Source organism: Fukomys damarensis, unplaced genomic scaffold (genome assembly GCF_012274545.1).
Source record: "Fukomys damarensis isolate Sample0158 unplaced genomic scaffold, DMR_v1.0_HiC HiC_scaffold_25, whole genome shotgun sequence".
Lineage (NCBI taxonomy): Eukaryota > Metazoa > Chordata > Mammalia > Rodentia > Bathyergidae > Fukomys > Fukomys damarensis.
This window is the reverse complement of record NW_022900937.1, coordinates 3804736-3817835: the sequence shown is the minus strand read 5'-3', so window position 1 is coordinate 3817835 and position 13100 is coordinate 3804736. Positions and strand designations below refer to the sequence as shown.

At 52.9% G+C, this 13100-nt stretch overlaps 1 protein-coding gene across 7 annotated transcripts in view; it reads right to left on the bottom strand.

The window, feature by feature from the left end:
- Positions 1-13100, bottom strand: part of Lef1 (lymphoid enhancer binding factor 1) — an 86372-nt gene that overhangs the window by 44684 nt on the left and 28588 nt on the right. Inside the window, exon 1 of one of the 7 annotated variants that reach the window (XM_010641537.3) lies at positions 12944-13087. The exons of the other annotated variants lie outside the window; for them this stretch is intronic. Coding sequence (XP_010639839.1) covers positions 12944-13075 — 132 coding nt within the window. The 5' untranslated portion in view covers positions 13076-13087. Of the gene's footprint in view, positions 1-12943; positions 13088-13100 lie in introns of those variants that run through there. 7 annotated transcript variants of the gene reach the window in all.

The window sequence follows — 13100 nt, the reverse complement described above, 5'->3', positions numbered from 1 at the left end:
GGACCCCGCGGAACCAGGTGCCCGCCAGCTCGGCCCCTGTGCCCACGGTGCAGGGATCACGGGCTCCACAGCAGCCTTTCCTGCCCCGGGCAGCTTCTCCTCCCTCCCGCACGCCGGCCCTGACCACCCTCTTAATTGCAGCCCAGGGGCCTGGAGCGATGGGCAGCAGTAATTAGGGCGTCAATGTGAGGCTGCCCCTGGGACCAGGCTGGGAGCGAGAGCGGGCGCGTCTCCCCAGGTGTCTCCTGCGCCCCCCGCTTGGCCCAGACTCGCCTGGAGACAGCCTTTGGCCCAGAGATGGAGGCGGGCTGAGAAGAGGGCTCAGCAGGCAGAGGGGTCTGTCAGACCTGCGGCAGACCGCCAAGACACATGTGAGCTAGTGCTCATGTGGGGGATACCCCTAACTAAACAGGAGGCAAGAAGAGAGATCTGCTCTTGGAAGGCCAGCCACATGAGGCCTGTTTGAGCTTGAGCACTTTTTTGGTGCTTGATTTGTGCCTTTTTCTGGCCTCAAACTCGAGGCAATCCTCCTGCCTCAACCTCCAGAATGCAGGAATTACAAACATGTCTGGCTCTTGATTTATATCCATTTTAATGGATAAAAATTAGACACTGGCTCTTGACTTGCTGGAGGCTGTAATCATCTAGAAAGGATTCTAAAGCTGCAGAGGATTCTAAAGCTTCCAGGATGGAAGACAGGAGCTCCAGAGCCAGGCCGCCTGGGGCTGGGTCTCACCTGTGCCATTTACAGCAAGCCCCCCATGGCGGTACCTCGTTTGCGCGCGTGGAAGATGTGAATCCGCGCTGGTACAGCTCCACAGGACTCTGAGGAGCGTGTGTCCACAGTGCAAGCCGCTCACCACCATGCCCAGCCCTGGTACGTGCGACACAAGTGTTAAAGATAAAGGTTCTCGAGGCGCTAAGAACCGGAGCCCTCGAACACTGGCTGTTACTACTCCCGACTGCAGCACAGTGTAACCTAGAAAACAAAACCCAGAACACGAAGACAGACCCTGAGGTTCCCAAGCACGGCTCCCACTGCCTCCGACCCTGGAGAGCCCTGTTCTCACTGAGTGCTGGCTCTGGGGTGGGGCGGGACTCCAGGCCCACGGACACACAGCTGTCGTGTCCGTAATTACACGGAAATCTCCACTGGAGAACTCAGATTCGTTTGAAGCTCACTGGCCCCCAGCGACACAAATTACTTTCTCCCAGTATTTCAGGCAATTAACACTTTTAAAGTTGGTCGGGCAGGCGCGAAGGGAGGGTGCGAAGGGAAGGCAGTGAGGGTTTGGAGAGAGCCGCTCTCCAGCCGGAAGGAAGGAGGGAGGGAGGAAAGGCAGGGGCAGCACCGGCCAGACAGTTCTCGGGGTGGAAAATTAACATCCTGAGCACAGCGATCAACTGTAAAGTTCTTTGGTCTTCGCTGTCTACAGCGTAAGCGCTCCCCTCTGCCCCACAGGGGACCTGTGAACAGGATTGTAACAGTTTATTTTATTTTTTGGAGAATGAACTGCTGTAACTGGAATGAAAAACAATACAAATGAGGGCTTTTTTCCTCAGAATACATACAGGCGCATCAATGCACCTGTTCACCCTCCTCAAATGCCCCGTCCCTCCTCTGGGGCCATTGCCGGCTGCCCCCACGGGCTCCGGAGACAAGGGTCCAGGTTCCCACCACCACGCTGCTCCCCCGACTCCGTCTAGCCCCCAACCCCCGCTTCCTCGGCCGGAAAACAGAGGTGACACCAGCCCCCAGGGTGACCTGCTGAGGACGCAGGAGAACAAGTCTGGAAGTCACGGCCCTGCCACTGCTCCGGAAATCCCTGTGCCCGGCACCCCAACCGCTTATGGAGAAACTTGGTGGCCTCCAGGGCCGTGGCAGCTCTGACTCCCTGGCCTCTGGGTTCGGATCCATTTGGGGGCACTTCTGGGGAAGTGAGCACCGCTCACACTGGGGAGGAGGGCTCATCCCGCCCTGTGCTGTAAAGCTGGATAAACGCAGTGATTTCCTAGAAGTTCTTCACAAGCAAGGGGCTAGGCAAACACCCCGTGTCAATGGAATCTGCCAGGTGGGCTGTTCCCGTAATGATCTGAACAGACCCTGCCGTCCTCCTGCACCGGCCTGTGGCCAAGGTGGCCCTGCTTTCCTTCTGTCCCACCAGGCTTTCCCAAGTATCCGAAACTCTGCTGATTCCCACGGCTACGTTTATCCCAACACCCAGCACAGAGCCGTGTCTGATTGTTTTCAAAGCAACAGCGACAGAGTGCAGCCTCAGATGTGCTGGTGGCCAAGTCATCTTCCAGCTCCAACCCATGCCTGAAGGCAGCAAGAGACTAGCTCTGGCATGACAGTGTAGTTCAGGCCGGCCTGGAACTCACCACGTAGCCCAGGTTGGCCCTGAACTTGCAGTGATCCTCCTGCATCAGCCTCATGTGTGCTGGGATCATAGGGGTGCACTACCAAGTCTGGCAGACAGAGAAAACTGGTTTGTGTGAGCCCGGGCCTCACCCTCCCTGTTTCCAGCTGGCAGTCAGAGGTCTGCAGTCTGCAGAGGCAGCTGGCCCCATGGGAGAAAGCCAAGTACCGGGCCTGGGTGTGCGCGGGGAGGCCCTGTGTCTGGGGTGCCGCATACCTGGCCAGCTGTGTGCAGGGGGGCATGGCTGCGCCAGTCACACACTGAATGAGCAGCTGCGGGTGGAGGGAAAGGAGACCATGCTGGCGCCCACCCTGCCGCTGCGAGCCCACCACCTGCGCAGCCCACACGCCAAGCATCCTGGCTGCACTCAGAGCTCAGAGCACCCAGAGCACAGCCTCTGCCACCCCGGCAACCGCTGCGGTAGACATCGGCGCAGTTCAGGACAGGCAGAGCCAGGCAACGGTGGCTGTGTCCCCACCTTTAGTTTAAAACATCTGGCTGGGACCCCAAGCCCACGAAAACAGACACCGCGGAGACAAGGAAAGAAAGGCAGCAGGTTAGACAGAGCAATCTGGGTCGCTCCTGCGTTACCACAGGCACACGGCAGAGCAACTTCGGGAAGACTCAGTTCCTCAAAATACCTGGCCGTTTTGTCACAAGTTCTGACACAGCTCTCAGCACGCTGCAGCTCAGGGCGGCCCCTTCTGCAGGGCAACCTGGTCTACACCACACCCCTGTCCAGCAGGGACGCACTCTATGCAGGGATCCAGGGTGTCACTGGACGGTGCCCAGGGCTAGCTGTGCCCTACAGGAGGTGGACTGGGGAAGGCTCTGGGGACCAGAAAGGTCGAGCAGACCCTGGCAGAAACAGACATGGACTCTGGCTGGGGCGCTGAACTTGGAGCCTCGGAGATCGGCCCTCACGCCTGGCAGAAGGCAGAGGGGCTGCAGGCGGAGTGAGGCTGGAGGGACCCCAGTGTCGGAGCAGTGAAGCTGGGCTCAAGGAACTCCGAGACCTGGCCCAGGAGCCTAGCAGGGTCAGCCCCGCATGCAGGCAGGGCAGCTGCCCAAGAAGACGAGGACAGCAGTGCACCCACTGGCTTGCTGTGGACAGAGCCCAAGGGGCTGAACCGAAAGATGCTTTATTCCTCGTTTTGGGGTGTGTGCCTTCAAGCAAGGGGCCTCCTCCACTCATAGGTAGGTGCCTCTGTGGGGACAGAAGGCTTCAACAGGCATAGAAATACAGAAAGTTGGCCAGGCGCAGTGGCACAGGCCTGTAATCCTAGCACTTGGGAGGCTGAGGTGGGAGGATCACTTCGAATTTGAGGCCAGCCTGGGCTCCATAGCAAGTTCAAGGCCAGCCTGGACTACATAGTGAGGCCCTGTCTCAAGAGACCAACATAAATAAATAGAAAAAAAGGAAGAAAGGAAGGAAAGAAAGAACGGGAGGAAGGAAAAAGCAAGACAGAAGGGAAGCAAGGGTGCACCTTTAATACCAGAAAAGGCCTCTTTGCAGCAGGAGCTCCCAGGCCCAGCTCCAGGGCTGCAGAGCCCGGGGGGAGAGCTGGAGTGAAGGCCCTGGCGGGGGAAGCCAGGCCGAGTCCACGTCCCTCCCACTGCAGAAAACGTCCACCTCAATGTCCCTGTGGTGCCTCACCCGAAGAGACGAGGTCTTCCCAGCTAGAGTTCTGCTGAGAACTGAAGAACCGGTGGCCCTGCCTCCACGAAGGCCATTAGCAAATGACACCACAGCCAGGTCTCTGCCACCAGGGACAGAGAGACGCAGAGAGGAGCGGCAGAGAAGGGGAGAGGCCACTGCTGCCCTGGGAGGAGCGAGACTCCCACCTTCTGCTTCCGGCTGGCTCAGGAAAGGACCTATGGCGAAGGCGGGAAGACGCTCCTTCTCCGAAGGTTCTCAAAGACCAGAGGGCGACAGCCTGCGGGCACCTGGTTCACAGCACGGGTCTTGGTAACGAGGAAACTGAAGACCAGAAAGGTGAAGATGTCTGTCCATGGTCGGCCTCTCCCTCCCTCTCTCCATGAAGGCTGTAGGCAGGGGCTGTTTCTTCTTTGCACCGTGGGAGCTATTTCGGCAGAGACTTGAAGCCTCCTCCTCCTCCTCCTCCTGCGACCGCAAGGTGCTCCACGGTGGTTCCAGCTCCCCGTGACCTTTCGGCACCAGAGTCAGCAGCACTCACATCCAGGGCTGATCTGACCTCTGGTTCACTCGGGAGTTGAGCCTGGTAGCAGGTGGCTGAGTTTATGTGGGGGCACTGGATAGGGACCCAGGCAGAGAGGAGGGGGACAGAGAGGCTCAGCAGGCAGGGCAGGAGGACACAGGCAGGGCACAGGACAGTGACAACCGCAGGTCCACTCCATAGCCGCGAGACCCCACCATCAACGGCAAGACAGCAGGTGGGTGTGAGCAAGGCCACAGGGCCGCAGGGCCACGGGGACACGTGGATCTGTGCCCCATGGCCACGCACAGTGCAGAGTACACCCATACACACCCAGGCACACGCACACCCACACACCCCTTTTCTCCGAAGACGCTGACCTTCTCATCGGAAAGGCAATCTCGCTTCTTTGAAAAACAAAAACAAACCCAGCTGTTTCTTCTTATTAGACCTCTTAACTCCCGTAAAACATTTACCAAGTCCAAACAAAACAGAATTACCCAGGACTGCCACCCTGGATGAACCACCTTCCCAGTGGGGATGCCTTCCAGTGTCCTCCCAGGCAGCACACACACACGCACACCATGGGAATGGGGCACCACCTCAAGGGTGGTCCTCAAACTGCAGGGCTGCAACTGCACCCTAGGTGCAGCCGGACCCCACCTTAAGCCCACCACACGCACCCAGCAAGGAGGCAGAAGGGCAGCATAGCTTCTGACGAAGACCTCTGCGGGTGTCCTCCCCCAGGTCCCCCCCAGCTCCTAGTGTCACTGTCCAGGGTGACAAAACCTATCCAGGTTTTGGTCAAGCGTCCTGCTGCCAGGCAGAAGCGGGCCAGGGAAGCAAGGCAGCGTGGGGCCGGCCCAGGGTGGGCGCCGGACCCTGCTATGGGCAGCTCGCCAGGCCCTGGCCTCCTGGAAATGCGGGGGATTTCATTTGGGAGATAAGGAAAGCAAGGCTCAGGAAGACGAAGGAGTTAATGAGCACCTGTGAGTCCAAGACCTCAGGAGTGCAGCAGCAGCAGCGATAAGAGGCACAGTGACTGTGACTACCATTTGGGGACCACGCTAAGTAAGTGTTTAACCCCAGTGACGCCCCAGGGAGATGGCTATCACTGCCCTCCCTGTAGGGACGGGAAGCTGGAGGCTTGGAGAGACTAAGTCAGCTGTCCACGGTCCCACATGGGAAGTGGCAGGAGGAGGAGCACAACCCAAACCTCTTACTGAAGCCCCGGCCCCAGCCCAGCCTGTTTGAGAGTGGATTATTTTTGTTTCCGCTGTATTATTTCTTAACAAGATAAACTTAGCAATACTTCCAGCTAATTCAAAAGATGGCAAAGAATTCATGCTTTCATCTCTAGTCACCGCTTTACAAATCCACGTCTGCATTTGCTGAACAGTAGCCTAAAAATACTCAACAAATCTGTCTGCTAATAGTTAACCTCTTTGTATCTGGAGGACAAATGGTTCTGGAAAGACCCCAGCCAGCGAGAGTGCGGTGCCAAAGCCGGATTGGCTTGGAGGTGGAAGCCGCTGACCCACGGCCCACGGCCATCCAGCGAGTGACAAATGGAGACAGACTTCCACACGGCTCTGGGGGCCCGGTGGGGGCTGCACAGGGACATAATTACAGCACTGCTCCTAGGTGATTATCAGGTAGGAGACAAGGGTTCCAACTCACTTGTTTACTTATTGTTTTTAAAGGCTCCTTCTCAGGGTGACTCATGAGAATAATTCAGACAAACAGCTGCGGCAGCAGGAGGTGGCCGGGCGCCTGCCTCAGTGGGTGAAATGTGCTGAATCTGGGTGAGGTTATGAGATCAATCTTGACTCATTTTCTTTAATGAGACGGCATAGCACACAGCATCACCAGACCTGTTTTCTGGGTTTTGTTGTACACGCATTTTGTGGTCTTGCTCTAATCCACTCTTAGCTTCTTTTTGGCTCAAGTAAAAACTTCATGACTATTTTTTCAAGTGTGGATTGGTGTGTGTGTGTGTGTGTGTGTGTGTTACACACCAGCTGTGTCTGGGAGGAGCCGGGCACATCACAGCACACACTTGGCCATCTAACGCAAGTAAGCTACTCCCAAGAGAAAGCCACAGAATAAACTAAGAGGACAGATTTTCCCCTCAATTTCTTCGCCTTGGAGCAGGTTAGCTGTAAAGATTACAGATGCAAATTTTGGGCTTAAAAGAGGCCTTAATAGTATTTAGGGTTTCCTTTTTCACTTTCTGGAGTAATGCATGGCACAGCGGTAAGATGGTTTTTCCCTTCTCGCACATTCTGAACTCACAGCCGTGTTTCGTGGAACTCTGAGGACTGAGGCTGACACCTGTGGAAATGCAGGCGACTCATGCCCGCCACACCCGGCCACGGGACCACACGGGCAAGGGCAAAGCAAGTCTTCAGCTTCTACGTTGTCTGTCTTTCCTATTACATTTCCTTCCTTTAAAACAGATCAACTCCTAATCTCCTCTGAGTGCACATCCTGAAGTTGTGTTTTAATTCAGTAGAAGCTAAGAACACAACTGATTATCATCACAAATTTTCAGCCAGGGATTCTCCTATAAACATACAACAAGGGGTGCAGCTCAGCGGTACTGCAGGTGTTTAGTGTGCACAAGGCCCTGGGTCCAACCCTCAACACCAATACTACTAATAATAAATAATAAAAATAATGTACACTAGGGTACAGATCTGCAGCACGCAAACTGTCACTTAAGTGTATTACAGCCACGGCCAGGTGTGGGACACACACTAGTCATCGCAGCACTCCAAAGGCTGGAGCAGGAGGGTCACCGGGAATTCAAGGTACCCTTGGCTCCACAGGGAGTTCCAGACCAGCCTGAGCTACAAAGTGAGACCCAGTTTTAAAACAAAATTACAGCCATATACAAAACGACCCTGAGCATCCCACACTTTAAAGGAAGTCTGTCATAAACAAACCAGCCCCCCTCAGGTCTGTGGCACTGTGGAGGTGGCCTGCTTGGGGTCACAGCGGATGTGGCAGTGACAGACGTGTCTGTGCCTCCGGCGTCCTCTGTCTCCTACCAAAGAGCTTTACTAAAGCCCAACTCACTAAGCCAGTGGTCCCCACACCACATGGCTTCTGGAACCTTTCAGACTCTTCCCAAGAGGGGGACACTCTGAGAACTTCCCCAAGTGTAGAGTTTATCAACATTTACTGCATTAGCAACTAAAACAGGGAAAATTTTCAAGTATTAATTTGCTGAAAAGCAGTAACAGTACATTTGTTACATGTGAACGTAAGTAAAGTGTCTTTGGGGAAAGCGAGTGACGTCACATCAATGTTTTGAAAATCTCACATCTGGCTCGAGAGACGTTTGCTGCCGCACAAAATCTGTTATGAGATGTGCAGAAAACCTGGCAGCTGGGTGTGCTGGTGCACACCTGTAATTCCAGCACTCAGGAGGCTGAGGCAGGAGGACTGCCACAGGTTCAAGGCCAGCCTGAGCTACATAGTGAGTTCAAGGTAAGGATAAATTACAGAGCGACAGCCTGCTCCCCCTAAAAAAGAAAACCTGGCCTCCTACTCATAAGTAATTGAAAAAGTTAGAAAATGGCCCTTTTGGAGAATTATGAATATTGTTCTTTGTTCCCATGGGGGTCAAAGTGATGGCCTTTTAGAGGTCAGCTGCAGTGTGCAGCCTGCAAGCAGATCAGGTGTGCTTCCTCCTGCGCGCACGAAACCTGTCCCTCTGCCTGGCCCTTGAAGCACTTTGCTGTCCTGAGCCGCATGGTCTCCAAGGGCTGCCAGGCTTCAGGACAAATATCACAACCGCATCCCAGGGTCCCCTGGCAGAGCCTTAAGGACCAAAAGCTGCCAGGCACACACTGAGGAACACAAGACTGCCGCAGTCCTGGTGGTGCCTGAAAGCCTCCATGTTACTCTGTGGACAGCTGTCATCCGTCCGTCCGCCTTGGTGAGAAGGTGGCCACATTCCTGTCCCTCCCTGCTCAGAGGGCAGACGGAGCGGAGGGGCTGCCCCGCACACCTCGGTGCTGCTCCTCACACTGACAAAGCCGGCCAGGGCCAGGGAGATTCCTGCCTCTCACTGCTGGTGAGGTGACGTGAGCACTTCTCATATGACCACGGCCAGGGCTGGTGTCGCTGCCCTGCTTTACACCCACTGCTGCTTTCTACCCACCGTGCACGCGTCAACTCAGGGAAACGGGCAGAGGAAAAACTGCTGTGATGTTATGGACAGTCCTGATCTCATGGATCTGGGGAAAATGTCCCTGGAGGCTCAAAGACCACGCCTCACGAGCCGCCTGCCAACCCAGCCCGGGGTGAACTGAATCAGAGGGGCCTGGGGCTGGCACGGAGCTCAGTGGGAGAGGCTGGGCTCCATCCCCAGGACCATGCCGCAGGAGTTGAGGTTTCTGGCTTTGCTTTTACACTCTTGACAAAGATTAAAGACAGCAAAGCACAAGCCAACCATAGTATCCCCAGTCCCTGCACCTCATCCCCTGAACCAGCTGTTTCCGTAGCCTGGATAAAATTCTCTGGCCAAGATCTAGAAAGACCGACTTCCAACCCAGTTTTCAGCATCTCTCAAAACCCAGGGCCATGACTGCCCCCAGCCACAGACGACTGAACTGGCTCCAGTCATTCCGCAGGTCCCTGCCTTTGCTACCGGCCTCCCTGTTTTAGTATTTTTGGTTTGTTATTCCAAACACGGCTATAAATTTCCTTTTGAGTACCCCTCAGGGTGCCTTCCTCTGGTTCTAATGAGTGAAGTTTTCATTATCATTCATCCCTGATATTTTCTTTGACCTCTGAGACCTTTAGAAAGGTTTTGCCTGATAAAAGGTTTCCAGTTGTTTTCCTGTAAATTAATGGCCTTGCGATCAGAGAGCATGACGTCTGTGACAATCAGTCCTTTGAAGTCTGTTAACACTGGACTCAGGTCCCCAAATTTTATATTCTGGACTGATTGGGTACGGCAGTCCATACTGCCCAGCTGATCCAGAATATTTATCATCATTCAAACCGTTTAGAGCCTAATAACCCTGGGGAAGACAGCGTGGTGATGTGTCAGTCAGCTAGTGGTCAGAGGTAAGGTCACCTCCCTGGAGTTCCTGCATTTCCGCGTGGTTCTGTCGACGTCTCCTGAAGTTCTATTACTATGCTGTGATGATGACGTACAACAGCACAGAACGACACCTTCCTCTGGATGATTTTCTTGCGGTCCACTCGGCTTCCTTGGGGCCAGCCTCGGCATGCAGTCATTCTTTTTCATATCTCAGCTGTCTGTCTCTAGTCTTCAGATCTCTTTTCTACATCGTGTTAAACTCAGCCACTTCAGTTCTTACTCAGAAGCGTTTCTCCCCTTCTCTTGAAAGTGATTCTTGTTCGTAACTATGGCCATCTCCACAGCAGTTCATGGAGTCTCACTCGCATCTTCGATTTCTTTTCCGTTTCTTACACATATCAACCCTGATCATTCTAGTCTAAAGCTGTGCTATCTGCCAGAGCAGCCATAGCTACGTGGCTGTTTAAATTTAATTTAAAAGTCAGTTTCTCAGGGCCACTAGCTAAGCATTCAAAGGCCAGCGTCCTTGACCCCTGATTCCAAGACTCGGGGGGGCAGATGCAGATGCGTACCGACTCGGGCTGCTGCTCCCACGTGGTGACTTCCCCTCTCCCCTCCCTCTCTCTTCTAGGAGTGTCATTTGTTGTAAGCTGTCCTCAGAAATCCCTTGCGGCCTATGCTGAAGGTAACGGCTTCCGGAGGGGCTGTGTCTTTGCTACCACACTTGGCACTCGCGCGTTGTGGGGAATCCTTCCTTCTGCCTTGGCTAGCGAAGTCACCGTGTGTCTGCGAGGCAGCGGGTGAGGGCCATGACGGCTAGGAGTCCACACTCCCTCTAGTCAGGCCCACACTCAGACAGGAAAGCTGGCTGCAGCTCCCTGGGAAGTGAGTGTCTAGTTCACCTTTCCACTGAAGGTACAGTCTTCCATTCTGAGCTTCAGCAGGGGCTGGGCCGTTTTTCCCTCCGCATCTACCGAATCTACCGTGTCCCTTGCACCCCCACAAGGTACCAGGGAAGCGTGGTGCCACACTCATCCAAAGCCAGCTTGGGGTCCGCTTGTCTCCTGGACTTTGTGCCCTGGCCAGGGCGGGGCCAAAGCTGAATAGCCCGGATGTGTGCTGCATTTATCCACAACAATGTGTGTGCCTGTACGTGAGTGTGTGCGTATGTTTACGTAAGTAAATCTATCTCTGGAATTTTACTTCCTCTCAGTAAAGTGGAGGTGGGGGCATCATGTCTACCACGATGCTAGACCATGCCAATTTTTAACACAACTAAGGTTAGCTTTAAATCTGAAACTAATCCCCAGCATTCCCTGTGGATGAAGCATCTTGACCTGTCTGTCAAAGATTTAGAAATTTTCAAACCCAAATCCTGAAAACTAAATATTATCATTGCAGAGATTAAATAACCTGTCCAGGGTCACACAGTGAAGAGGCTGAGGCAAACTCAAGTCCAAATCCCTCTGACATCAAACAACTTGTGTTACAAAGTTGCCTGGCATTGTTATTCTTTTTTCTTCTTCCTCCTCCTATTGGGGATCAAACTCAGGACCTTATGCTTGAAGGCAGGAGAGGAGCCAGGGAGCTAAATCCTTGGCCTGCATTGTTATTCTGATCCACTCGAGGTAGCTGCTGTTCTGGTCTACAGGTATCAGAAGAAAAGCCACAGGGCCAGCTGCTTTTCTGTTTTCAAACTGTTCATACACATGCAAGGTCCCCTGTTTCAATCACCCTGTGCAGAGGCCCGAGTGTGGGGGGCTCCATCAGATGCCTGGATATTTTCTCAGAGAAACTAAGTAACAGCCACACTGAGTGGGGCAGAGAACCGTTACAAAGTCTCACACGAGCTGACCACCAACTAAGTCATGAAAACACTTCAGAGTTCAGAGCTTTTAGGATTTCCACATCCTCTTATCTGCAAAACAGTCTGTCCACAGTCCAAACCCGACCTGAGACTGGGCCTAGGTTTTCTTGCACTTCTTTCTAGTTATCACTGGATTTGCATACTTCTACTGAAATCAACTGGAACTGAGTTGTGGCCATTCTTAATTTCTTACACTGTTACAATTCTCTACTGACCTCCTAACTTAGAATTCTAACACACAACCTATTTCTATTTTCCCACGATAGACTGGAGATTATTTCTTTCTGGACGAACACACTGAGCTTGTTGATATTCTCTGCATTTAATCAATTCAATATAATTCAGCCACTCACCCACCCATCACTGTTACTAGAGCTGTAGGACGCCAACCCCTTCACATCTGTCTCTCCAAAGGCTGTCATTTTTCAATCACCACCACTCCTTGAAAAAGGTTTTAGAATTTTTGGGTCAACTAGTGAAAATGTGTGAAAGCTCACCAGATATGTTCAAATTTTTGACAGTTTATAGAGCAATGGTGGGATTTCTGCAACTCTGAAGGTCTTCCAGAAAAACTATTTCTTTGCTGCATACCATACCTTCCAGTCTTTTATTATTACTATTAATATTTTGAGCGCACGTTTAGGAAATAGTCTGGTAATCAAATTTGGGAAACAACTGATAACAGTGTTGGTACAGCACTGTGACTGGGCTCTCGATTACCACAGAATAAAGGCCAGCTTGTCTGGAACTTGAGTTTAATGTCACCTGTAAGGGTTGACCAAAACTTCTGCAATTCAGGTATAAAACAACCTTGTATGTATTACTCTGTTTTACTTAAAACTCTAAATTCAAACGTTACTCAGCATAATAACAGTATTAACCCTTGTCAAATTTTTCATCACCAAAACTTCCAAAACCAACGCAATCTACCACGTAGGGTGTCTATGTATATACAGGAGGCCATTGCTTGGGAATGGGCCAGGTTTGGTGGTGGCGTTACTTTTTTCAGGAAATGCTCTATCAGTCTTGATGATGTTCTGAAACTCATTTTCCATTAAGGACTAAAGCTCCAATTAAAACCTTCAGCTGCAAAAGATTTTGCAGGCACATCCACGTGAGCCCACTCTAGATTTCTGACAATGAAAAAAACCCCCGGTACTATGGCAGTTTTAGTAAGTACTTAGATATTATCTCAGTCAATTGCATCGATCTCTCCAATCTAAATTGTTCACCTAGGCCCCAAACCAGGACTTAAACTCAGCAGTGACTTCGGTGCCTTTCGTAGGCACATTACCGCCGGGGGTGCAGGAAGAGCAGGTAAAGGAGCTAGGCTCAGGATAAGCACCGCGGGGTAACCGGCCATTTAGCAGATTCTCAGCTTGTCTCCTGAATCGTTAACCAGGCAGAAACTCCCACTCACTTGACTCGGTTCCCGGAGGGACCTGGAGGCTCTGCGGTCTAGCGGTGGCTCCCAGATAAGGAACAGCTCCGACTCCAGCGGAATGGCGCGTGGGGCGGGCGCTCCGAGGCGCTGCAAGCAGGGCCCGCGCATGCGTGCGGCAGTGCGTGGGCAGAAC